The 27,951-nt window shown below is 41.4% G+C and overlaps 1 protein-coding gene across 5 annotated transcripts; it reads right to left on the bottom strand.

The window, feature by feature from the left end:
- Nucleotides 1-346: 346 nt before the first annotated feature.
- HMGN3 (high mobility group nucleosomal binding domain 3) lies at nt 347-27,604 on the bottom strand. Of its 5 annotated transcripts, none has more exons than XR_011048231.1 (8): nt 27,420-27,604; nt 26,108-26,220; nt 10,461-10,511; nt 4,507-4,536; nt 3,811-3,858; nt 1,349-1,462; nt 1,047-1,232; nt 347-835 (listed from the first exon to the last, which is right to left on the bottom strand). XR_011048231.1 is itself a non-coding variant. In XM_068401572.1 (8 exons), the coding sequence occupies exons 2-8, from the start codon at nt 26,174-26,176 to the stop codon at nt 822-824; spliced, it is 426 nt and encodes a 141-aa protein (XP_068257673.1). In that variant the 5' UTR covers nt 26,177-26,220; nt 27,420-27,604; the 3' UTR covers nt 347-821. The 5 variants fall into 5 exon arrangements, 2 of the variants coding, with proteins under 2 accessions (XP_068257673.1, XP_068257686.1); XR_011048232.1 differs by lacking the exon at nt 27,420-27,604 and adding an exon at nt 26,584-26,593; XM_068401572.1 differs by having other exon boundaries at nt 1,133-1,232.
- Nucleotides 27,605-27,951: the final 347 nt, after the last annotated feature.

Below are 27,951 nucleotides of genomic sequence, written 5' to 3'. Positions count from 1 at the left end.
AAAGCTACTTTTAAGTTACTGTACGTCTCAATCAAGCAATTCATTCTGTATTGACAGCTTGTTACAGACACAATATCCTGATAGCGTATGGCAACTCTACTCACCCTGTGACAGTATATCTGAAGAATGTATCTATGAAGAATGTGTAAGTCCCTTAAGTTGTGGCCCACTGAAAATCCCAGCCTGCTACTCCTGTGTGGGTTAATTTTTAATCAAGACATCAGCAAAAAAGCAACCAGACTACATGCAAAACAACTGTTGCTAAATCATTTAGTCTTTCTTGTAACAGTTGAGAATATAAGTAAGGCATTCCTCAGATTTAGAGAAAACATTAGGAGACTGTAGCTTTGCAGGCAAGGAGACCTTTTATTTTAATCCATTAAAAGAACCCAAAATAGTCAGCAGGTGGCCACATCTATCCATGTTTCATTAAATTCACATAAACCCTAAGTACAAAAGCACCACTGATTATTGCTCTAGAAAAACTGCATGAAAAATTCAAATACGCACAGTAAAAACATCACCATATGCACAAGACTTAATTTCTTAAAGCAAGTGTATGGAATGCTGATCCAATTTTACACATACCTTGCAATATTAAGTTGATATTTGTATTACTTGGCAACAATGGGAATTTCTAAAAGCACTGTTATGAGAAGGGGATTGTTCATATACAGTTTAATATGTCAACTATCATAGTCCTAAAAAAATTAGCATTTACAAAATACTTGATAAAAATATCTTTTAAAAGTTGTCCAAGAGGTACATAAAATCAACCCAAAATTTTCATGATATTTCATTCATTCTTGTCACCTACAGATTCAGTTTTCTGAGCCTGTGGAGAAGAAAGAAAGAAATTAATTACTATAGTAAATTGCCATTACATACCTAAACACCCAAACTACCCTTACTCCTTCGATTTCTTATTTGCAACAGCTCAGTTTCAAACCTATATCCATATCACATTTACACAAACAAGACAGGTACATTCACACACTTTTCTTAAATTATTGGTCCCAGCTTTTCAAAAGCAATACAAGCCTTACCTGTCAGCTTCCATTGTTCATACTGAAAAGCACCACACTACTATCTGTTTCTATTCACTGCACACATGCTGAATGCTCTACCGTACCCTTAACTTTCACTGTTTCAATCTGCCCTTTTACTGACAGTGTGCTGGGTGGGGCACCTCTGGATGTTGAAACACTAACAGTTGAGCGAGAGATGCGAATCTGCAATAACATTATGGGCAATAAAAAGAAACATTATGAACATGCTATCAATGTCTGAAAGGCTGAATAATTAAAAAACACTGATTCAATCAGCAGGAGGTATGTGTGGAAAGTACCTCTTCAGCTTTATTGTCACCATTTTCAGATGGTGTAGTACCTTCCTTTGCAGCTTCTTGCTTTTCATCCTTCTTCCCTTTAGCACCTTTGTTGGCCTTTGTTCCAGGTTCCTTCTGACAGAAGATTAAAAACATAGGCATAGACATTGTATGAGTAGCCAGCACCCTAAATCTTTATAAAAAAACCTTCACATGAACTAAAATGCAAATCTTGGCAAGCTGCATGTGCTGGACTGAAACAGAAAAACAGCTAAAGACTACCTGGAAAATGTATATCCACAGAAGTCATATAGAGATGCTCAAAATTTCTAGAAAATGCTGATATCTGCTTCTTTATTGTTTCTGCTAATTTACAGGGATACAGAAACCACTCAAACTATCTTGGTAGAGCTGTGCTGTATTATACAGAGGTATATACAAGATATTTGTATGAACAAATCCAATTACAGTATTTGAAAGCTTATTCAGCCAAGCACAAACAACACATCGTTTGTGTAACAGCACTACACTTTCGATTAACATGATATATTAAATTAGATTTAAAAAATTAAGCATTTTTGTTGGCTGTCCTTCTGTGAGTTTGATAACATCTGTGATGTTCATTCCATGTCAATGAAAGAACCAACTAACACACTAGGGAAGCAAACACTGATAAAATCCCATCTGTGGCAACACAAAGCAGAGAATTTATCAAAAGGAACTATTCTAACAGCTACAGTTCCATTTGGAGATTGCTCTTAAACCATTCATATGTTGAAGTCTATTTTTTTTTTTTTAATCCTTGCTCTATAGACATATTTAGATTTGTGATCTAAGGCTAGCAGAGACATAGGTTAGGGATTTTAAGTGCAATGGGATAAAAATTTAAATTGTACTTAATTGAATATTTTACATTAGTATTTAAAGTAGTTCTGATAAACACTGTGGAGATCTTCCATGTGATCATTTGCTCCAAATTGTCCCTGCAAAATGGCAACAGTAGCTGTGAACAGGGTATTAAGGTCAGTCTCCCTTCATCAACTACCTTTCCCCAGAAATCCCCATACAGGAGTGGGGCAGTGAGGAGGGAGTGACAGTACTCCTAGTTCCAGGGCAGCTTTAATTACTCCTTTCACCCTTCAGCTTCAATGTTACACAGCAGCTGTGGTGCTTAACTGAGAAGCTTATGGGTGGTGTGAGTATAGTCCTAACTATTCACCTACGAAAGAACACGCCAAGGGCTTCACTTCGTAAATCCGTAATTTGCAAGCTTTTAACGTTAAAAATGATCTCAAATCTGTACCATCTTCGGTTGTTTATGAGCAGGTTCAGAGTACACACTTGCTGTTTTCTGTTTAGGAGACCAAGATTAATATACTCCTTAAAATGTGATCCAGTTAGACTTTGGAAAAAAGCAGATTACTGTATTAAAAAGTTACTTAGAATAATGTTGTAAAGGATCCGAGTTGCCTGAAATGAGCTTCAAATGTCTCTCATGCAGCTTAGACTGACTCTGTAACACTGAGTTCATTTCACAACATGTACATGAAGCTATAGAAGCTACCGTATTCCCTTATTTATTAATACTCTCTTTAAGAGGGGAGCAAGATGGACTCAGCGGGAATTTATGATTTATCAAATCAAATTACCAATAAAGAGTTCAAAGTCATAGTTTTACTTTCACAGACTTTGTATCCTGATACTTGGCCAACCGAGGTACCAATAAAAGGACTTGAAAAATGTAAGCGTGAGGAGCGCTAGACTCAGTTTCCAGCATGTTTTTTTCCGATAAAGCAATTGTTCTTATTTAACATTCCCCTTGGGCACAAATAAAACTACAGTTTCTGAAGTACATGATTTATATGCAGAAATCTTGAAGAGGTATTTCAGACACTAATAAGATTTTAATTTGACTGTAACTTGCCTAGAAAACCCAAACCATTCAATTTAAATATATTTACTTTCACCTTTAATTATAATTGTGCATTCTCAGCAATGGCCAGGCTTCAAGAACAGATGGAAGTTTCCCACTATGAAATGAAGTACTGCCCCTCTAGACAAGGAAACAGGATGGCACAGAGTAATCTCAAATCCTATTGTAGAAATTGCTAGGTCTCATGTAGAGCTTACTCAACCAAACCTGAACATTTCCGTAAAGGTGTAGGAAAGGTAAAGACTCTTCTTAAACTAGGAATTCACTACAAACTAACATGGTCTGCATATCAAACAGGCAAGACATTTTGTTTGGGCCAGTAATGAGGCCAGGAAGGGGTGGAACAGAAAGAAAAGAATGATCTAATTTGCTTTTTTTTTTTTTTCCGGGGCGGGGGGGGGGCGGTGGGGGTGGAGCAGGGAGCTGCAGGGAGGGTAGGGGAGCCGATGCCTCACAAAAACATGCTGTGAACTGAACTGCTTGCAATGCAAAGGAGTATACTTGCTTACTATTGGCTACTACGATGGCAACTAGAAAGAAGAGTATTTACCTTCGTGGTTTTCCTTGGTTTGGGTTCAGGTTTTGGTGGAGCAGGTTTCTACAAAACATTTTTAGTTGCACAATGTGTTAGACATACTACCAGAAGCCAGCCAGCCACCTCCACACCCCAGCTTCCCCCCACCCCACACCTTCCCTTACTTCCTGCTCATTAGCATGCAAAGACTGAAAAACCTTAGTGCACAAATGCACTTCAGCACTGTACACATGCATTTTCATTAGCTCACTCATCTAGCAGTTAAAGCAATTTGGGGGTCATCCTAAGAGTAAAACGTGGAGATTAGTAGTAACTATTAAAAAAAAGTCAGATATGTTCTAACAGAGAAGAGGAGCTAAAACCAAATACTAGCAGTGGCATCAAATGAAGTCCTTGAAGGACAGCTCTTTCTCCTTCCCAGAGAAGTAGTTGCATTTCCACAACTAACATCAGCCTGGAAAACGATACGACATCAATACTGCACATAACAGACAGTGTTGCACTGAGGTGGGGAAATACATCTTTTGTCAGAACGAACTGAAACCTGACAACCTGAAACCAAGAAAACACAGATAACTTTAGCTCTAGGGTTCTTAAATATCCCTCAGCAAGAATAAAAATTGAATCAAGCAAAATATAACAAACCTGTCTGATCTGAGAAACCATATGTGCCTAGAAAAGTATATACCAAGAGGTGTTACACATACTTACAGCTGACAATCTTGCTGATCGTCTTGTGGGCTACAGAAAAAGAAAAAAAAGGAGAAAATATTTTTATAGGCTTAGAGTGAACAGTATCCAAAGCAACACAATATCAGTCATTTCATGGTGACAGCATAAAATATGCCCCTACCAAAATACGTCTCTATTGCAGAACACAATTCACATCTTCCTCACCTTGGATGATCAAAATTTTAAAGGGACAAAGTAATGTGAAAATCAGTAACAAAAATTGTTCAGTAATTAACACGTCTAAATCTCTGCATGGTTACTTTTCCTTTCCTCCCCTATTTTACATCTACTTCCGAGTCCCTTACTGCTCTATGAAAGGTTCACAAATACAGCAAAAGCTTGACTACCTGTGCACAGGACACTGAACCTTTCTCATAAATACTTAGAATGATATTTCTATAATCTAGGAGATGCTACTTCTAATAATTAGATGGTATTTTTACCTGCTAACAGCAAAATAAGTTAACATCCTTTTCTAGAGGATATCAGAGCCCTAAAATTTCAATATATGAAACTAAGTCCTTCCACTTCCTCAGTTCCCCACACACTCAATCCGAGAGCCCAGGTGCACAGAGACAGCTGCAGGATGAGAGGGAGAAATTATTTATTCTATTTAAACACAATTCTCAAAAGGAAAGAAGAAAGTCAGATATTCTGCTTTCTTCCACCTTTCTTTATCACTTCAACACACCTTCCTTATTCAATTTTATTTCACTCTGTTCTTTGTCATAAATTTATTACTGAAGATGAGTTAAATCTTAGAAATAGTTGTAAACTCATTAGTTTGTTCACATTATTTTTGTACTCATTAAAAGAGATGAACCCATGATCCAGTTACACAGCATGGCTATCAGAGTTAAAATTTGGTCTATGCCATAGAACTGGAACCACACTGGTAGCAAAAATAAAGGGACAACTCAACTGCAACAAATATCCAATGTAACACAGCTTAAAAAATATATTCTTAATTACATATTAAGCATTTAAGTTGAGCTGAAAAAAACCATGTAACCTGCAAAAGGAAAAAGCTGTTGTTAGTATCTTAAGAATGCAGTAATTTGTATTCATTGGAGCCACTTAAGTACTCTTAGTGGAAAGCAGCAGTGAATAGTTCAGATCTGCATCCAGCAAAATAGAAGTCTTGTCAAAAAACACCTAAAGGTATTTTCAGCTATCAAATATTTATGCATCATTAACACAAAAAAAAAGTAAACCTCTATTTTCTTGGCAATTTAGAATATCAACTGCTTGTTAAGCAGCCTACCACTATTTTACAACAGGTTAAATAAAGCATTTCACTTGGTCAGGTAATCAAAGAACTCCTAGCTCAAGGCATCTTCTTTCACAAATCTGTTTTCTTAAGTGATGATTTCTATCCCTCAGTATTTGGGCATTGGAATGTTACGGTAGCATCTACTTTTGAAAGGATAATATGTTGTTTTAGATAAATTAGAATTCTCTCCAATATTCCCCAACTGTTCCTGTTCCATGACTGGTTTCACAGAAGGCTTGTATTGCCATGAGAAAGTCAGCATAAACCCTCAGTTCTTTAAAAATGCCTGACAGGTAAGTCATTTTAATTCTCATTCAGAGTTTGTATGTATTTTGCATTATCTGATTATAAGGAGGGAACTGCAGTGAAGTCAGCAAAGGTCACATTTTAATGTGCTTTTGGAACCCTCGCCCCCCTCCAAACAGCTGTACTAACCTAGAAACCAGCGGCTCGCCCAACAGTCTATTTGACACTGGCCCATTAGCAAATATCCACGCAGAGTCTATGAAACAGAGCAGACAGAGAACAACACTTCACACTTTCCTACCGCACCAGCTTCTGGCAATCTACAATTGCGAACTTTCTAACTTGGATATTATACCCACATCATGTGCTTAATAGTCCCTGAGGGTCATTTTCTCCACAAATTGGAATTTCTCCATAAATTTGCCTAATAACCTAGTGAACCTATTTACATTTTCAGTTTCCATAACATCCTGTGATGATGCAATGAGTTCCACAATAGGATTATGCACTGTGTGGAAAACAAAAAGCAAAACCTTCTCCCTCTGTTGTCTTCCCTTTAACTTCTTGCCTCTTACGTTCACTAGATTCCTCTTGTATTCGGACTACACAAGTAATAATTCCCTGACTGCCTTCCTCTGTGTTACTGATTATTTTATCACACATCTGTTATATAAAAAGTCAATAATCATAGAAAATCTGGGTTGTTTGGGGTTTTGTTTTGTTTATTTTAAAGCTTCTCTGTCCCACTATACTTGGTATCCTATCATAGGTATTCTATCATATCATATCATGATATTCTATCAGAGCCTTTTCAAGGAAGAGTCAGAACTTCATTTATCAGTCCCACAACTGGGAGGACAACAAATCAATCTTGTAATACACTGATGTTTCACACTGTCCTCTACTATTTTTTCCTTATAGTCTAGTTACCTTTTTTTTTTTTAGAAGAACTGACACTTTCTAGTAACTATTCACCGTGATGTCACAATCTCCTCCCTGATTAACAGCTGAGTGACCATCACTGTCTTCCCCTCCCCCTTATGTATTAATTTGCATTCCTCCATACTGAATTTCTGTTGCTATTTTATCACCTAGTTATCAGTGACATAACAGCCTTCTCTGTCTCTCTCACTTCTGACTACCCTGATAAGTTTTTGTAAACTTCAGCAAACTTTTCTCATTTCTCCAGTACCTCTTCTCTTGGATCCTTAATGAATATACTCAGCAGCGGAAGCCCAAACACAAATCCTTCCAATACTCCACTGGTAATTCTCCTCCATTAGGAAAATTAACTACTTCTTCCCTACTGTCCTCTCGTATCTTTATCTGTAACCAATTCTTCGGAAGATCTGCCCTTTAACCCATGCTGGCTTAGCTTCTTTAAGAACCTGCTTGGACAGCCTTATCAAAAAGCATTCTTTACATGCAAGTAAACTATACCATTTGGCATGCTATCATCCTTATACCTCTTGACTTCTACAAAGAACTCAACTGCCTGAAGTATGACCCCTCTCTGCCAAATCTGTGACTCTCACATCATTCATACGTTTGTCCACATTTACTCTTTTTTTTAAAAAAAAAACTAGTTTTGCAAGTTAGACTCTCAGCCTTTATTCTCCAGAATCTCTTATCTAAAGTCCTGGGAGCATTTCATCACTTTCAGTTACTCTGGTACTGAAGCCAATGCAAGCAGTAAACTACATACTGCACTTAACAGTTTGGCAGTTACTGGTGAATACCATCTAGTTCTTGCTCACACTCAGTTAAAGAGTGTCCTCCAGACTCTACACCCATGAGAAAAGGCTCCACTGTGAGAACCTCCCTAAGAATTGTCCATAGCAGAAGTTTCATTACTGTTTTTCAGCTTCACATTTGCCATGCTGGAGGGTTTGCTCTTTTCCTTATTATTTTCCATCAATACAAAAAACACCTTTCAAAAATAATAAATTTCCCTTATTTTGTTATTGAGCCATTCTGGTTTGGGTTTTTTTTTTGGCGGGATGGGGGCTTTTGAAAAATAATATGCATTTCTGCAAGCCTCTAGCATTGCATACCACAAAACCTCTCTGCCACCTGAAATAAACTTTTTAGCTGCTCCTTTTAATAAGGACTCATTTTTAATAGAATTCCCTTTCTTGATATAAAATCTTACCATAGCAGAGTTTATTTGGACTTAGATTTCTGCAAGGATGATGAATCTGAATATATCATGATCACAATTACAGAACAGTTCTCTGACAACTGTCTTTTTAACTAGCTCCTACATACTACAGAGGACCAAATAAAGAGCTAATCATCCTTGTATTGGTCCTTTCATTTGTTCCTCCAGGAAGCAAGCATTTAGTTTTAACTTTTTTGTCTTTGTAATGCCATCCTGTGCCTTTTACCAAATCTCTAAAAGATATGTGAAGTCTCCATTAACACTATTTCTGTCCTCAGAGCCTCTCTGATCTCCCTTAACATCCCATTGCCACTTTTATTATTGTGGTCAGATGATACCTGGCACAATTTCTACACTATATACTTCCCATTTACACATGGCTTGGCAATCCATAAAGGATTCTGCTGTACTTATTGATACAATTAATCTAGAGAAATATTAAAGACACATAACAGAAAGCTGTTCTACCACTAGTGCAACTTAACTCTCAACCCTGTAGAATTTGTGCCTTGGTGGTCACAGTGTCCCAACAAGTTTCTGACTTGCCCGTTACATCAGTGTCTTCATTTAAAGCCATAGTCCAAGTTGCCCAGATTTAGATTTGCAGCTTTTGTATTTTGGCTTGACTTCCTGTTTTCATAGGCATGAATTAAACAGAACTTTATTTCTCAAGACTGCTCTTTACCTTTTCAGATGCAAACTTCTATGGCTTCTGTGCTAGCCCCCACTCTCCACCTCGATAGGGAGGCTCTGACTTCATCCTATGTGCTCTCAAGAACTTGCCAGTCTCCCCTCAGATGTTTAGTTTAAAATAATTCAGAAGATCCCCTCAGTGCCATCCACATAGGTCTGTTTTGGTACAGACTAAAGCCAACCTTCCTACCTAAGCTCTACCTATTCCAAGAGCTCCCACAGTTCCTACTCTAATCCTACAACTATTTCCCTCACACACTAAGAGCTACAGGTGTATCTACCAAGGGTATCTTCATTTTTTTTTTTTCTCCTGTAGCATCAACAGCCACTATTATCTCACCTCGACTGACGGACTACTCTAAGAGCTCTCATATTTCAGAGTCAGTGGGCTCTCTCCAGAGAGCCTGTGTATTTCTGTAAGCTTTGTGGTCTTTCTTCTTTATCCTAGCTATTAGGTCTCAAATTTTTAGGGGAAGGAACTTTTACTTTTCTGGCTCTTGAAGAAATAATATTTAAGCTTGGACAGAGAAAAACATTCATTCAGAGCAAAGGAGATTATATTTTTACTATGATTTACTCAGCCTTTTCATACTTTATGAGAAAAACTAATTTGTCTTCTAGGAAATTCCACAGGAAGATACTGAGGTATCAAAATCTATTCCTCTCAGACCTCCTTTTTACTTACCTGTTTTTTTCAGGAGTTTATTATCATAAACATTTTTGTATGAAATATTTTGACATTTCACCGTACCATCTTTTTCTGCCAGACTGAGCAACAACCAACCTCTCAATTCAGAAAGTGTAGAACTTCATTAGACTATTTTTCCTGTTCAAATATGCTCAAAGATTTACAAGAAGAGCAATTAATTGTTAATTCATTTGAATATTTACCCATTCTTTTCAAGGTCCTGATTTAACTTTGTCTGCAACAAAAGATGACAACCTAAGAAAATGAATCCTCATAATTCTCTACCTGTTTTTTAAATTCACATTAAGGTCTGTGACAAACAAACTAGTAAACTTTACTGTAGAGGTCAAGGTATCACCAGCTGTCTCCTTGCCTTCTCTGACAAGTTACTGTGCCCTTAAAACAAATTCAGACAAACAAAATACAAATGTGTCAGCAGCTGCAGTTTAGAGCCCAGTATCTGAATTCAAGACACCCTTCCATCAGTCACTTAAGCTAAGAATAGTTTTGAAGCAGACTGGCTGAGGTGTGCACATTAACCCTCTTCTGCCAACCTGCTAAAGACAGAGCAACAGTTCCAGGCAGTAACATCCGACACTGTTGCCACAAGATCCACCAGAGCTTGTCTATCAAAGCCTTAATTGCTTCTGAAATTTATTTTGTGTACTAATAAGCTGTATGAATCATCAGTACACCAAAACAAATTATGCCAGATAAGCTACAAATGTGGTTTACTGTCATTATTCCCACTGAAAACACCTCACTAGAAGTGCCAGAGTAATGCATATTCTTCTGATATGCAAGACTGCAGATCCCCAGTTAAATAATTACATGCCAAAATAAATTTTTAAAAAATACATATATGTACTTGCCTCTTGTTTAGTTACTTTTGCTGCATCCTTGCCTTCAGCACCCTCTGGAGACTGAAAGAAAATATTAAGTCAGTGCTTTTATTACAGACTTAAAAGCATCCAGGCAACAGCAAAACAAAGATTATGGTGAAGATTCTTCTTTCTACACATTGCAGCAACTTAAAGAAGCCTGGCAAATTTACGTTAGTATTTGCAAGCAGCACTGTACCAAAGCCATTCTAGATTTTCCAAGCAAGAACACAAGGACTGATCACCAGCAGGTACATAGATATCATATCACACAGCATCCCTCAGTGGTCCCTCTAGCCAATTAACTAAAGCATTCCCAGGCTCCAATGGAAGCTCCAGCTAATCAGCAGTTGCTAGCACAACAGTATGAACTGGAAATCTGAGGTTTCCTCTACTAGGGCTTTTGAAATCTCTGAGAAATTTAACACCTTTCTTCCCCAAAATTAACTCAACTAGTGATAAGATGAACCAAAAAAAGCACACCATTACTGAAATGAGTGTTTACTTTACTTCATTTACTCCTTTTGTGCCTCAGGCTCACTCAGCTGGAAGCTTTAACAGTATCTTTCCCTGATCTCATCTCCTCTATCAGAACAGCAAAAATCAGTTAAACACCAAGACGTTGACAGGAAAGCTAGGGACAAATGTTTCTTCACAAGAACAAAGTATCAACCATTCTAACCCTGGTCTTCCAGAAGTACCAGAGAAAGGTTAGTTAAACCACAGGTGTGTGTGGGGGGAAACCAAGCTTTTGTTTACAACTCGAGATGTATTACTTCACATTTTGCAAATGACTAGGTTTCCACCTAGGAGCAAGCGGCGATTCACCACAGCGAGCAGCAGCAGTTAGAGAACTGTGCGTTTCAAAAAGGCATTTAACAGGCAGCAGAGGAGGCAATCTGGTTGCTGTTTTGTTTTTCAATCAGTAAAGGAGCAGGCTAGTTATCTTTCCCCTTGTCTTTCCGTTTCGATCCTAACCCAAACCTCCCCCCCAGGTTTTGACACGGAACGTCTCAGAGTTATACAGTCATGGTTCGGAGCTGAGAAAAACACCGGCTAGTTTGCAGCAGTTGACCGCTGCCTTCTCCTGGCTTTGGGCTCTAACATACTTACAGAAAGACACCCCCCCACCAGAGAACAAAAAGTGGCTTTGTTACTGTGCGCTCTCCTGACAGAAAGCAAGCATGCCACAAAAGCAGCTGGTTTAAAAAAAGCCAAGGATCGACCATTTAAGTAGCTAGAAAACAGCAGGAAGTTAAGCAGCCCTGCGCAGCATAGAGCAACTCAGAATAGCAACAGAGTCAGGCATCCAAAATGGAGCCTGACTGTTCCTCACGCTGCTGCAGCCTCGCCAGCCGCCTGCAGGATTGTTTCAGGTTTGCCTTCCTAAAAGTCTTTCAGCTTGGTTACTAAAGAGTGTGTGATGGGAGCATCACAAGCCATAAGGAAAACAAAACCAAGAAGTTCCATGATCACTGTCAGTAACAAAGTCTTGTTTCCTACAACGTTCCCCTTCAGCTCACAATACAGTACACGCCCTGGGTACAGCTTTTCTGTAGTCCATGAATTCATAACATCTGTTTCTCCTATATGAATTTTCTCAAGTCTAACAAACTCGGACTGCACCCTTTCCCTGGAAGGGAACTCGAATAGCTTCCCTCCTGTCCTGGGCACCTATTTATATGGAAGTTCCTCTCAGATCTTACCATCTTTGCCTCACAGTGGCCAAGAGGATTAAGATTTACAGGGGTAGGGACAGAAAGATGTCATGATTCACTTCCTTTGGAAGCCAGCCTAAAAAACTCACCATAAACTAAATGGAGCTGACTGACACTCCACAATTGGGCTGTTTTACCCTGCTTCACTTTTGGGAACCACTGACCTTTGAAACAGGGCTAAATCATCACAAGATGGCACTGCCACATGCCAATAGCCTTGCAGTAATTGCCCAGGAGCAAACTCACCCCACAATACTGCACAGTTAACACACAGTAATTTGCCCCATTCTCTTTAGCACTAACGAAAGACAAGTCTCCTACATTTCTGACAGACAGGGCAGCCTCATTTTAGATGCCAGTATTACTGCTTGACAACAGATTTTAAAAACCGCTCATGAAGCTAACCACAGGGGGAAAAAAAATTATATTAAAATACTCTTAATGCAACCACAGCCACTGTATACTACTATGATATATTACACAACATACTTCAATTAAGTGAGCTAATTAGCCAAGCATTCCCTCTCAAGTTAGAAAATGCAACTGCAATTCTGAAGGCCACAGAACTTTCTCCATGGAGGGACATGCACAGTAATAATCTCAGAGGTGTGAATAAGCAGCAAGGGGTTCTGACACGCTCTCATTTCCATTTCAGACGTGCTCCCTCCTCTCTGCAATCACTACAAGTCCAGGCGCTTGGAGGCTGCGCTCACCCTCCCAGGGCCTTGGCTCCCCAGTATGCTGGCATTGCTGCGTGGGAGGCCATGTCATGAATAAGGTAATTGATCCAGCTGAAAAATAACCTGCTGCTTAAACAAATTTATAAATATTATAAATATATATACAAATTATAAATATATAGCCTTCTCTGCTCCAGCAGATTCATTTTACTGGACAGCTGCACAAACAATTGAGCCACTACAACAGACAAGAATGAAGTGGCACGGGTGGCACAAGGCAGTTGCAAACAGCCTGGGACTCTTTAAGCTGAGAGACACACCAAAAAAATATGTATGCCAGATATGGCTACAGCATATTTGTTAAAAGAGGAACAGAAATTTATTTTCCCCCTCTGTGAGTCCTGCTTCGACATTCCAGTGAGTCCCAGCTGATGTGGATCTTCATGCTAGTTTTTTTGCAGTACTTTCTCCTCTCCCTAAGGACCTGAGAGATTTGTACACAAATGGATTTGAGCCAAGCATAATTCCCAAAGAACTTGGCATGCCACAAGCAGTGACTGTCTGCACTAGTAGCTGGAAGTCCCAGGACTTTTATGTAGATACCACCAAAACCTTAAAGTCCTCGTCCCTAATTCTTCCACAGGAACCCTTCCCCCATCTTTTGTCCTAGTGACAAACTACTGAAGGACCTCTGGTTTCAAAGCAACCAAACATACTAGGTAACCCACCCCCTTGGCATGTTTTTCCACATGATGTAATACTACTGCTCACCGTATTTCACATGACACCCCACTCACATTAAATGCACCCTGGATACTGTGCCTTACGTTGAAAACTAGTCAGGAGCGGGACTGTCCACACTGCAAGTTTTGCGCAGCAAAATCAAAGACCAGTGCAAGCACTGAATCACTTGACAAAGGCAATACTCCAACCTCAGTAATTCTTCAGCTATACTCCATCATATGCCTGTATTATACTCATAAAGTAGCCCCTATACGCCTGCTATGCCTGATACTGTATGGATGCCTACAAGAGACAAGACAGACAAAACAAAAAAGTAAATAAGGACAATCATAGAGGTACACAGAAGGAAAGAAGCTGACTGGCTAACTCTAAATATGCTTTTGACATTTAAACTAATAGCAAGTTTTAGGTTCAGACGACCACACATTGTGTCATACCTCAATTAGCACTACATATTGGCAATAAGATTGTAAATTAAGCTGTAGCTAAGCTTTGTAAGATCTGTCAGAGCTACATAACTTTTATACCACAAGATTAACCTCGAAGGTTGCATGCAAGATTCCCTGTGTCTATCAGCAATCAGCTTTTTTTTTTTTTCCCCCCCTTTTGCTTTTTCCCCATCCCTTTTTTAAGGACAACCTAGAAAATTATTTTGAGAGGACTGGAAAAAACAAAGGAATATTAATAGATAATAGACAACATTAAAAAAAATAAAAATAAAAATTATATTGAAATTGAGCTTGTTTGTATACACAGTTCTTGCATTTCGCCAGTTGTGAAGAATACTTAAGAACCTGCATTTCCACACACCAGGACAACACTGCAGTATCTTCAATGCCAACACCATTACAGAACTGTTAAGTTGAAAACAGAAAACTAGAAACTGTTTTAAGGAATCATTTAATAGAACATACAGGCAAATTTCCTTTTTTTTTTTTCTTGTTCTTAAGGCTGAGTTACCTGGTAGAGATGCACCGCAAAAGAAACAAAAAGCTTCAATTTTTCTAATCAAAGCCCTGCAATATAAGCTGGATGTAATGAGAGTACAGCAACATAAAGTAGTGAAGTTACTGATGTCTCAGAGATCCAAAGGTATATGTTTGAACTTTCAGTGACCAGCTGCTGGCTAAATATTTTGTTTGTACAGGAGTACATTAAAAAGCATGAAGAATGAGAATACAAGTATGTGAGAAGTAACAGTCAGTACAGAAGGTTGGTTATAAAATTAAATAGATCAGTCATTCTCTGAAGGATCTTATTGCTAGCAGAAACTCAACACCTTGGCTCTGATGGGACAGAAATTAGTCCTTTCATACCCACATGAAAAAAAAACGGAAAAAGCAGATGCCAATTTTATTCTAACTACCATGTTAAGAAGTCAGCAAGGCAGAAAGCCTTAACAGTCCTAGCATTTGAGCGTTCTCGATAGCATCTCCTCCGTTCTTTGCAAGCTGTTCTGTTCAGCCACATCTCAATACGGTGCCTGCTATCGGGTTTGCCAGTAGATACTTCCCTGGCTCACTGTTGTAGATGCAATTTCCATGGTGTAATGTTTTGGTCATTACTCCAATAGCTTTTTTCACCAAGCAAAATATGATAAAAGCTTGCAACAAAACCACAGTGCAAGAAAAGAAGACGTATCAAGTCCTAAGCCTTTTTCAGGGTTTACTGCACTGTTTTTCTAAAATTTTTCCTCCTCTCATTTCCCTTTGAGTAGAACTGTGCATTAGACTAAATTTAATTCAACTGCTTCCCCATACGTGCTAGATCTAATTATTTGTCTTCAGAGCAGCTTTGAATTTTGTGCCAGTTCATAAATGTAATTAAAATGCTGTTTATTTCTTGTTTTAGATTAATGAAGACTACACGTTGACTAATTTAACACCAACCAACTCCTGCAACACCCTTCTAACCATTGTTTCCTCATTTAACTCCTCCAGCATCTTATCATTAACCTTTGTTTATAGCTAGTTCTTTGATCTGTTTTCAGCAGATAGAACAGTGCTCATTGCCAAGTCAATGTGAATTAACTTTGCAAGTAAAATTAATTCTCCCTAGTAAAAGATTTAAGAAATCAGGTATTCTTCCTACTACACCCTTTCATTTCTTTTTTCTACCAAGAGCCTGATCCTGGAAGGGCGGGGGGGGAGAAAATGCATGTCGCTAATTTAAAAAAAAAAAGGTAATTCTGCCAGAACCACAAGTGAAGCACAGAATAAATCTGGTTAGTAGCTGGATTTTTAAAATTCTTATCCAAAATGCTATCTGTCTTGCTCTCTTCCAAAAAATCTGAAGTGTTTTTTTTTTTGTATACACTGTATATACATGTACATATATTCTTCACTTAAAAAAAACCCACAAACCAAAAACACCTGCTTAAATATTTATTTTTTCAGTATATAATATTTTAGTCTTTTCTGTTAAGAATTATTACAATGAAATATTATACAATATGTCATTTTTAGAATTTAAATCCCTCCATCTTACATCTATTAACAGCAGAATATTTCATTTACCAATTCTTTGGGGAAGAATGTCAAGATCATAAAGTTCTGAAAACACAAATGGTACTTTTTGGTACCATTCTACCAAATGGTACAAAGTTTATATTTAAAGAGGACCATTAATATCCCCGGGTATTAATAAGCAGTTAGGGGGGGAAAAAATCAGGGAAAACATTTCCTGATCAAAGTCTCCATTCTTGCTTAGATATTCAAGCAAAATGGAGTGACTTGTTGACATGCATGCATTGCATTTTCAAAGAATAAGTAAGAAAATAAGAATACAAACAGCCTGGTTATAAACAAAATAAGTAGGTTCAGAAAATGCATTTTATTAAATTCCTTAATTCTTAACAGGTAACTTCTGTGAGCTTTATGCTATTCCAGACAACACTGAAGAGACAGAAACCTTAGGCCTGGGGTATTTCTAGATATCCAAACCCAGCTAGAATAAATGCTTTTCCAAAAGAGGAAATTCCTTCATTGTACATTGAGGTTTTGCCATTCCCACTGAAAAGATGTCAAAGATTCATCAATGTAATTTAAAATGCATTTAAATCTGATGGGACATACTTTTTAAAGTCTCACAACTGGTTTGGCTTTTATTTTTCCTTCCAAGTTTGTCTTACCTGTAGTCAATTTTTTGAATATGACATCTTCTACCTATAGCAGAGTGAAGAAGTAAGAGCAGTTTGTAGAGGCTGCACCTCAGATTTAAAAAACCAGCACTGTAATTTAAAATTAGACAGACAGTTCCTTTTTCAGACAGTGAAGTAATCAGCTGCATTTTGAAAAACACAGATCAGCCACGGGAGCAGCGAGCAAGGTGCATCTGAAAATCTTCAGCTTCCCCTGAACACCAAATGTGAGAATTCAGCTAGGTAGTAAGTAAATTTTTATATCTGCTTAACCATTTTACTGCCACCATAAAATAAAAAAGCAGATTCAACGAATATGATGGATGAAATCCAATCCCTAATAATATTATTTCTCTGACCTTTCAAAGCTGATGCCAGTTCTGCAAGTGAGATGAAGCTGATAGACTCATGCAAGTCTACATATATAGCCAGAGCTTTTAAAACCTTGAAGATTAGGTTCCAAAACCTGTATCTAAATAGAACCGATCAGATCTGCAAAGCAAAACTAGCACAAAGTAATTCTGAAAAAAAAAAAAAAAAATTTATCTACTTAAAGACAGACATCAGATTTAGACAACTACTTTCAATAACAACCAATTCCTGAGAATAGCCACCTCTGACAAAGAAAAGTGCTCTGAATGACTGAAAAAAGGTGTGTAATTCCTCCCCCCAAACAACATAACTGTGATAAAACCACAATAATCTAGAAAAGAACCTTTTTTTGTTGTTGTTTCAACTAACCGGTGCCACAGAACATCAAACCTCCGAGATGACGATAGCACGTAGGTACCAAAGGCACAATTGGTACAATGTCTTAAGACACCAACATCTTACATCTCGGTAATAATTCCAAGCTGGTGTTAACAGGAATATTGCTCTACTACAACGGATGCAGCAGAGATAAAGTATGTCTTGCTACTACAAATAGAGCACTGACACATCTCCTCAACTCTGCTTGAGAGGAACAAAACACCGCAGAAGTAAAAATGTAATTAAGACACTCAATTTCCAACTATGGATGCACTCGCTGCTACTACTAACTCGGGTAGCATTAGGACAACAAAGAAACCTAGGTGGAAGGTACTCCTTGGTACTCATGGGTGACTTTAATCACCCTGATATTTGTTGGGAAGCCCACACAGCTAGACATGTTCTGTCAAAAAGGCTCTTGCAGTGCATCGATCGTAACTTCTTAATTCAGGTAGTGGAGGAACCAACGAGAAGAGGTGCACTGCTAGACCTTGTATTAACGAATAAAGAAGGACTAGTTGGGGACAATAAGGTTGGGAACAGCCTTGGCGACAGTGATCACGACATGGTGGAGTTTAGTATTTTACAAGGTAGAAGTAGGGCAATAAGTAGGATTACAACCCTGGACTGCTGCAGGGCCAACTTTGTACTCTTCAAAGATCTACTTGCAGGAATCCCACGGGCTAAGACTCTGGAGGGCAAAGGACCCCAAGAAAGTTGGTCAATTTTTAAATACCAGTTCCTCCAAGCCCAAGATAAGTGCGTTCCCTTGAGTAAAAAATCGGGTAGATGTGCTATGAGACCTGCATGGATGAGCAAGGAGCTTCTGAAGGAAATCTCACGGAAGAAAGAAATTTACAGGTTGTGGAAGAAGGGTCTTGTCACTTGGGAGAACTATAGGGAAGTTGTCAGGACGTGTAGGAAGGCAACAAGAAAGGCCAAAGCCCTCTTAAAACTAAAACTGGCAAAGGAAGTAAAAGAGAACAAAAAGGGCTTCTTCAAATATATCAGCAGCAAAAGGAAGAACAGGGAAAGTGTGGGCCCTCTGCTGAACGAGGCGGCAGCCCTGACAACCGAGGATGCAGAGAAGGCAGAGTTGCTGAATACCTTCTTTGCTTCGGTCTTTAATCCGAAGGCAAGACCAGCCCTTGTGATCTTCAGACCCTGGGTGTAGGAGAGGAAGCCTGGAGGAGCGAAGACTCTCCACTAGTCAGTGAAGACTGGTTAGTGATCAGTTACGGAAATTGAATACACACAAGTCCATGGGACCCGATGAGATGCACCCAAGAGTGTTGAGAGAACTGGCTGATGTTGTTGCTCTACCGCTCTCCATCATTTTTGCAAGATTGTGGCAAACAGGAGAGGTGCCTGAAGTCTGGAGGAAAGCCAATGTCACTCCAGTCTTCAAAAAAGGCAAGAAGGAAGATCCAGCAAACTACAGACCAGTCAGCCTCGCCTCCATCCCTGGAAAAATGATGGAGCGGATCATTCTGGAGGTCATCTCTAAGCACATGGAAGAGAAGAAGGTTATCAGTAGTCAGCATGGATTTACCAAGGGGAAATCATGCTTGACTAACCTGATAGCATTCCGTGATGTCGTGACTGAATGGGTAGATGCAGGGAGACCAGTGGATGTAGTCTACCTTGACCTTAGCAAGGCATCTGACACAGTTTCCCATGACATCCTCATGAGCAAACTCAGGAAGTGTGAGGTAAAAGAACAGACAGTGAGATGGATTAAGAACTGGCTACACAATAGAGCCCAAAAAGTGGTAATCAATGGTGCCAAGTTCAGCTGGAGACCTGTAACTAGTGGAGTCCCCCAAGGATCAGGACTGGGTCCAGTCCTGTTCAACATCTTCATCAATGACCTTGATGAAGGGACAGAGTGTCTTCTCAGCAAGTTTGCTGATGATACAAAGCTGGGAGGTTTGGCTGATACACCTGAAGGCTGTGTGGCCATTCAGCGTGATTTGGACAGACTGGAGAGCTGGGCAAAGAGGAACCTAATGAGGTTCAACAAGAATAAGTGCAGAGTCCTGCACCTGGGAAGGAGTAATAAAATGCACCAGTACAGGTTAGGAGGCGATCTGCTAGAGAGCAGCTCCGTGGAGAAGGACCTTGGAGTCCTGGTGGACAACAAGTTATCCATGGGGCAGCAATGTGCCCTTGTGGCCAAGAAGGCCAATGGGATCCTGGGATGTATTAAGAATAGTGTGTCCAGCAGATCGAGGGAGGTCCTCCTCCCCCTCTACTCTACCCTGGTGAGACCTCACCTGGAGTATTGCATTCAGTTCTGGGCTCCCCAGTTCAAGAGGGACAGAGATCTGCTGGAGGGAGACCAACGGAGGGCTACAAGGATGATTAAGGGACTGGAACACCTGCCTTATGAGGAAAGGTTGAGACCTGGGGTTTTTTAGTCTGGAAAAGAGAAGACTGAGAGGGGATCTGATTAATGTGTATAAATATATGAGGGCTGGGTGTCAAGAGGAAAGGGGCAACCTCTTTTCACCTGTGCCTTGCGATAGGACAAGGGGCAATGGATGCAAGCTAGAGCACAGGAAGTTCAACCTCAACATGAGGAAGAACTTCTTTACTGTAAGGGTTACAGAGCACTGGAACAAGCTCCCCAGAGAGGTTGTGGAGTCTCCTTCTCTGGAGACTTTCAAGACCCACCTGAATGCGTTCCTGTGTAACCTCCCCTAGACTGCTCCTGCTCTGGCAGGGGGGTTGGACTCGATGATCTCCAGAGGTCCCTTCCAACCCCTAATATTCTGTGATTCTATGAAAGAGTAAACATACCAAACAGTCCTAACAAAGCTGGTGTTGATGGAAACACGCAATTTTTTTTGTGCAGACAGATGCCAACATTCTTAGGGAACACTGCATTTTATATTTGCAGCTTTCACTGTTACCAAGTACACCCACTCTTTACTACAGCAAGACAAGAGCTGTATCTCCAAGTTACAGGAGTAATTCACTGAAAATAGGTAATTTCAAAAGACATCAAGGGGAAAAAAAACAAAACAAGAAACAAGCCCAATGCCTCCCCTCTCCCCATGGTGCAAGGACACTATTTGACCACTGAGTTGTTCTGATTATTCTAATGAATTAAAGAATACTCCTCTATGCATTCTAAGCTAGGGACAATGAAAGAAAGGCTGGCTAAGGCTGTTCTCTGATGAATGCCTGGCTGCTGCTAAGAAGAGTTTTGCCCTTCCCTACCTAACCATTCCTGCCATTAAGCCAGCTTAACTCTTTGTGCAAAGGTACGGGAAACTACATCAGCAGACAGGTCTGGCCAACAACTACCTCAAACACATACGATATTCCACATGTTAAATCAGAGTAAGGACAGGAATGAGTATCTGGAATTGCTTCTTTTGGCCTGTACATGCCAGCTTGAAATATCCGCTGAGCTACAGTCCAAATTGTCAAGTCCCACGCTGCCAATTTTGCCTACAATAAAATCGGTGTAAGAGCATCCTACTTCTGCATGCAGCCATCATTCCCAGCCCTACTCCCTTCTAACAGGTTACCACACATTCATTGTGCCACTGTGCAGCATCTCTAAATTGGATCAGTAAAATGATCCAGGATAAAAAAAAATTTCAAAAGCACGTTCAAACCTGTTAAGTAAACAAACATTAAGAGGATCATGGCCTGATTTAAGTCCAGCACATGAAAACACCTTTTTGGCTACTGGACCATGGGATAAATCACTGTGCTAGCTTAGTGCAGATAAAGAACAGAAAATAGATGGTGGCCATTACGATCCTACAAAGTGCTAAATTCCAAGAGAAATCTGGTTTACTTACACTCTACTTACTTACAAAAGACATATTACAACCATGTCAAGCAAAACTCAACTTCATGCAATTTCTCTGAAACAATAAGGATGCATCTTTGAACATACCAGGCCTACACACAGCTACTGCTTGGGTATAAAACAGCAGAGGAAGTGAAGTTCTTCAAGTAAGACAGAAGAAAAGCACCCTTAAACTAAATAGCATATACCCACTACATTCCATTTACACAGAGGACTTTTTTTTTTAAACTTAACAATACTCTAGAATACAAAATAATATTACCCCCACTGGCGTGTTGAACTACTGTATATTAAAAGATTGCCTGCACCTGGTTAGTTTTGAACTCAGAGGTGATGACTTACAAAGTAGATTATACTACTGGCTACACCTCATCAGATATCACACTTTAACATGCCCAAGGAGCACTAAGAATGATTTTTAATTGGCAACTCAGTGAAAACTAAAGAATTCTTAGGTTGCCCATTCATTAAGCCCAATTGTATTTCAGTGTAGTCTAAGAAGAAAATTTATATGCATTGTCATCAATTGCTTATAAATGGGTCAGATTTTTGCAGACTCGTATAAAACAATCAGAAACATTTTAGATCTATAAATCCTTGGTCAATGAGCTTTTAATCTCCAAAACTCTAAAAAAAATTCATAGCTAAAATTATATAATTAGGTCTTTCTAAGCTATTTTAAAGTGCATCTTTAATATAAAACAGGGACAAGTATTTGTTGCATGTATTTAACAGCCCTGTAAACATCACTTACTGCAACATGGCAGAGCTGCATTCCTCAAGCATGTTTTTTCTTCAGTGTCACTCAACATTGCTACACTGTATTATATCTAAGTGTACCGTACACAGATAAAAATGTGTGATCTTTTCTGATTAATTTTTCTATGGAAGATGTAGATCCTTTGAGTCAGTCTAGTCAAGAGATACTCAGAGTAGGCCAACTAAGCAGTTTTCAACTGCTTTAAATACATCAAGGTTTAAAGTTCTCAATAGCAACGAATTTAGTACAAATGGTACAATTTCTAAAACTGCGAAGTGACAAAACATCCTTTTCCCTTGTATTAGAAGACTCCTGCAATCTTCTAAGATGCTCTGGCACCTCTATTCTGTTTGCCTTGGTTGAATGTTAAGTGCATCTCTGCATAGCTATTGTTTTATCTGTCCCTGCAGAGGATGCCTAAAGTAGAAACCCACCTGAGGACTCTGGCATGTTAGGTAGGAGTTTGTCAAAGTCAGGGGTACCTCAGTGACACAGATGCAAATAAGGTCATCTTCTACTGTTGCCTAGCCTGTTTTCCAGTAGTTACAGAATGGTTTAGGATTAATCTAACAAGAAAGGTGGAAGAAGCTACCTTTTCAGAGCTCTGACTTCTGCTCTTAGTCCTCATGTAGCACAGGAAGAAAGGAGAAGGCAGTCAGCATGAAACACAGGGGGAGTTCAAGCAAAAGTCTGGAGACAGAAGTGGGACAGAATGGGAGGGGGGAGAGGGCAGCAGCCAAGACATTTGTATCTGGTACTGACCCTTTTCCCTTCTAATCTATAGTCACCTCCAGAGTGTGAAATAAAATACAGAACTTGCCCCATTTCTACGTCCCGCTGCTAACAGAGCGTGTCTTGTTAGTTGTGTTCTAGGACAAACTGCAGAGTGCCTCTGCTACAGACCAAGAGCTTCCAACCCCAGTAACGAAACAAGTTGTTGGCAAGATGCAAGTCCCCACATCATCATCGCAGCTTCTTTCTTGCCAAGTAGCTTCGAAATTAAGATAACCTTAGCAGAAAAAAACACTATGTTACATTGATGCTGGTATGTTGAATTGACATGGACTGATACACAAGTGAAGTATCAAAACATGGAAAGGGACATGAAGTGCAGCCGAACAGCACTTGAGTGTACTTCATACTGCTGCCTTATAAACTCACCTGCCACTCTTTGCACAAGATCTACACCTCATTCCACAGACCAAACAGCAACAGTGGGATTATTCAGAGCCACAGCAAACAGAGCTGTAGGACCCTTGGCTTCCTCAGTTAATTGGTGTTTGATCACATACAAGTTGCTCCAACAAAATTTTAGAGCACCAGTTACTATTGCAAGTTCCTCAGTTTCACACCACGAAGCAAGACAAATTTGGAGAAGTAACAACAAATGCACCACTCATAATGCAGAAGGTGCTTATTAGGGGAATAAAAAAATCAGGACAGACATCTTAACCTCAGACTCCAAGATGAAGGGACCATTCCAACAGCTCGACCATTTACCTATCTGTACCCCATTTTCCTATCAGTGGATGAGGAACATCATTTCTCTTTGAATATTCATGACACTTCAGAAATGCAAATTCAAACATGCAGAAGGATTTCACAGAGAGAACTGAGTTTAGGTCCAGACAACGTAAGTAGAATTTAACAGCTCCAGGTTAGTACATGCAAGAATGTGCATTTAACCCCAAGAATTAGAAAATACATTGATTAGAGACCTGGTTGGCAAAACAACTAGTAAGGTAAGAGTGCCACAAAAAAATATCATGTGGTCATGTAATTAAATGCACTACGATAGGACAACCCAGGAATATGGCACCTTCTGACTTCCACTAAAGATGCAGCATTCCAAGCAAGATATTCAGAGGACTTGTTTTTCTGTAGTAAATATAACCAACTAGCCTCTCTGAATTTAAAGAAAGTGAATTTGCATAATGGAACAGGAACCTGCCACAGATGTTCTCTATTATATTTTCAGAGCATTAACTGTACTGCAGAAACTAACATTCCTGACTACAAGGCGGCGAGAAATAGTCTACTGAAGAGGCTAACTAGACCACGGTATTCTTTTACGTGCTCTGAAACAACAGCAATATTTAAAGACCTTATATTAAAAAAAAAAAAAAAAAAAGACTTAAGAAGAAAAAGTTGCAACTAGTCCTCACATCTGATTAAACTCCAAGTGTTTTCAAAACAACATGTGAGGTGCAGGTCGCGTTGCAGAGTCAGATTAAAGAACGACTTGGGTCATTTTGGAGTGCAACCCCAACAAGTCACCACTTGACCTATCAATAACCCTCAGAGATGGTGCATATTCTACTTAAAGGTGCAAGTACCATTCATCTTCATGACGATCACATTAAAGCTGACATATGTATGCTTATGCACATGCATGTATGTGACCATACCATGATTCTCCTCATCATCAGGTGCAGAATGGTTCTTCATCCTTTCATGGCTAACACTGAGACATTGTTATTTGGGCTGTTTCAAGGTCAAGGAGTTTTCCAATATGACCCAAGAAATAATTCCAGCAAGACAAGACAAAACAAAACACCCTAATCGATTTCAAGGGGTTTGTTGCTATCAATACCACAACAAGCATTCTGGTTTATCCCACAATGGCATGCCATTCTTATTGTGAAAGGCCATGTTCACACCACATGTTATTACAACAGACAAAGGGTGCAGCAAGCTGACAGGAGTCCAGAGTTCAACCTCTTTTTGTTTTAGCACAGTATTTAACACCATCTCAACACACACAGTAAGTTCTTCCCTTTCCCCGTGACCCTCAAGCAAAGAGCAACGATATCCCAACACCTTAGGCCACATCCCTGTAAAGAAGAGGAGACAGTCTACATTTTTTTGTTCACAATATTCATAACAAACATAGGGCCAGGGACTCAGCAACTGACTTCAGTTTACATAGAGATGAAAAAAAATCAGAGATGAAAAGAAAAGCAAACAAAAAGGACCAGTCAGTTTAGATAACCAAGACTACACAAAAATAGGTACAGCTGGATTCATGCCCTTTCTGCAATATTATTTATTTACTTACCCCCATAACTGTGAAAATTTCTCATTTTGACTTCTGATGTTTATTTCCTTATAAAACTTTCAGCGTTAGAAATTTTAATAGAAGAATTGACTATTAGCTGCATGCGATGGTTTTGTCTCCATGTGGAAGCTGACTGGTGTAATTACTCAGTTACTGCTATACCACTAACTGCTCACTCTGTGGATGTTATTCTGGAATAAAATTGACTATTGTAGAATACTTACGGCAATTCCATTTTTCTCAAAAAGCAAAGCCATTAATCATACACTTTTCCTGGAACCAGTGCTTCCCCAAACCCATACTTCTTAAAATTTAAATGTTTACCCATATAATGCTAAGTAAATTAAAATTTACTGCGCCATTAAAATTCACCTCCGTTGCTCTGATCCTATATGTAATGTTTTTATTACTTTTTTATAATCTTCTAGAAAGAATGTATGTTCTTGTGGACTTACAACTCAATTAACTCTCTTAATAAACATTTCACAACAGACCACAAAAACCTAGGTGACTGACTTTAACTCTACCCCCTCTTAAGAAACACAGCCTGAAATATTATCTGTAGTGTAAGAACACAGAAGGGCAAAGGAAACAGGGCAGCAAGTTTGCAAGGTTTCCAAAGTCATAGACAGTCCTATGGGCACAGGCTAATTTTCAACTTTTTCCTGATGACAAGCGATGGCACTAAAAGGGCAGAAGCATGTGAGGCCTATGCGAGGATGCAACAACAGAAGAGCAAGTGGAAAAACTGCCGAACATTCACTAACTTCAAGCCCAGTTATCCCAATAAAGGGCAACCAGCCCCATGGCCGTACCCATTTTCAGAACTGGAATTGGGTTCTTAGCTACGAATTAAATAATTCAGTAGCATACTTGATAATTTGACGTTTTGATACCTCCCATAAGGAATAAGGAAAGGACAGGAACTGAACACCGAGCTACCTGGAAGTCATAACCTACCTGTAACTTTACTAAAACAAATTTGAGCCCCAGCCCAGACACGGTGTATGCGGAGGTCACGGGTGACATTTGGGAAATCCTCAAAAACCACGAATTGCTTTGCCTTGGTTGACCTAGTTAAAATGACAGGACTGCAGCTATCATTTGTTGTCACAGCGTGTGTTGGTGTCAAGCCTCTCGTTACACTCCACGGGCGCCGGCAGAAGGCGCGCAGCAAGCCCTCCACGAGGGTCTCCAGCCGGGCCTCCCTCGGCCGTCCACCCCCGGGGGCCGGGCGGGCACCTCCTCCGCCCCGCGCCTTGCCGGGGAGGGGGCAGCTGCCACCCTCCACCCTCAGCCTGCCTCCTGCCAGCACCGCAAGCGCTCCCCGCGGCCGGGACGCCGCGAAGGCTTCGGGTTCAAGAAGGAAAGAGGGATGGAAAAAAAACCCCTCAACACCCAGCCCGGCCGCAGAACGGCCGCTTAAGTTTCTCTACCTCCGGGAACGCGGTCTCACAACCGGCTCCCCCTCCCGAGAGGGCGGTTCCTCCCGAGGAGGCTGCCCGCCCCGAGGTGCCCGGAGAGCAAACACCACACCGCAGCGGGGGCCAGCCGTAGCACCCCCCCGCCCCCGCCATGGCTTCCCGGCCCGGCGGGGGCCCCGCGCTCTCCCTCAGGAGGCGCCTCCCCGCCCCGGCGGCCGCCCCCCGCCAGCGGGGGCCCTGCCCGGATGGGCGCCGGAGTTGGTACATACGGGTCTGCCGCGAGCGGCGAGGAGAAGGGTGTAGTTTGTTTTAAACATGGCTTGCCTCTCCCTTCCTCCTTTTACCTCGGAGCCATCACCCGGGCACGGCGGGAGGTGGCGGCGGCGGGATCCGGCCGCCCCGGGTGGGGGCTGCCCCCTCCCCGCCGCTCCCCCCACGGTGGCGGCGCCGGAGTTTGCAAGCAGGAAACTCCTCCCGCCGGGGGCCAGGGGCGAAGCCTCCGCTGCTGCAGCGCTTCTCCCCAGCGGCAGAAGGAGGAGGAGGTGGGGGGCCAGAGTTGTGATAGCGACTTCACCCCCCGGGGACGGGGGCGACGCCGCCCCGCGAGGCACCGGGAAAGTAAACAGGGGGCGGCGGCGGCAAGGGGAGGGGTGGAGGGGGCTTGCAACAGGCAGCAAAATACCCGGGCTCGAGAGCAATCCGCGGGCTGCGGCACGGAACGCCGCCGGGAGAGCAGCAGGCGCCCCGGCCCCTAACGCGCGTTTCACCCACCGGCCGCCGCTCGGCCCCCCAGCCCTGCCCGGGGGAGGCGCGGAGGCGGGAGTCGCCGCACGCTCGGGGCGCCTCACCTTTCTCTTCGGCATAATGTCCCTGCTCCGGGCCGCCGAAGTAAGGCGACGAAAGAAGCTCCGGCAGAAGCGCGGATCCGCCCGGTAGTGGCGGCGGCGGCAGCAGCAGCGACGACACCGGCGTCGCTGGTGCCCGCAGCTCTGCCCGCGCCCGGTGCCCGCCGCGCCGCCCCGCCGCCCCCGGCGCCCTGGCACCCCCACCGCCAGCGCCCGCCTCGCCGACGGGGCGGGCAGAGTGGGGCAGCCCCGGCTCCTGATTGGCTCCCTAATTGCGTGGCGCCCCCCTCTCCGGCGGGAGCGGGCTAATCAGGGGCAGCCCGCGCGGGTCAGAGGCCGGGTGCGCGCGGGGACCGTTGGGGCCGGCGGCGGCCCCGGGCCCTGTGGGGAGCGGGGCGGGGCGGGCGGCCGCCGTCCTTTGTGAGCGGTAGGGAGGGCGAACCGGGGGTCTGGGTGCATCGGGCAAGTTGCGTGTAGCGAGCAGCATCCGCTCAAAAACCTCACGGTGCTCCTTGTACAGCTGGATTACTGCAAC

This window comes from Nyctibius grandis, chromosome 1 (assembly GCF_013368605.1).
Source record: "Nyctibius grandis isolate bNycGra1 chromosome 1, bNycGra1.pri, whole genome shotgun sequence".
NCBI lineage: Eukaryota > Metazoa > Chordata > Aves > Nyctibiiformes > Nyctibiidae > Nyctibius > Nyctibius grandis.
The sequence above is the reverse complement of the archived record's forward strand: the minus strand, read 5'-3'. Positions and strand labels throughout refer to the sequence as shown.

Bases quoted from the DNA above. Each gene is read 5' to 3' on its own strand.
- HMGN3 (XM_068401572.1), bottom strand. From the start codon at position 26,176: ATGTCACCCGTGACCTCCGCATACACCGTGTCTGGGCTGGGGCTCAAA. The intron at 10,512-26,107 runs GTAGGTTATGAC...ATTTTCTTTCAG, and splicing joins TTGTTTTAGTAAAGTTACAG to TCTCCAGAGGGTGCTGAAGG. The intron at 1,233-1,348 runs GTACTTTCCACA...ATGTTATTGCAG, and splicing joins GTGACAATAAAGCTGAAGAG to ATTCGCATCTCTCGCTCAAC.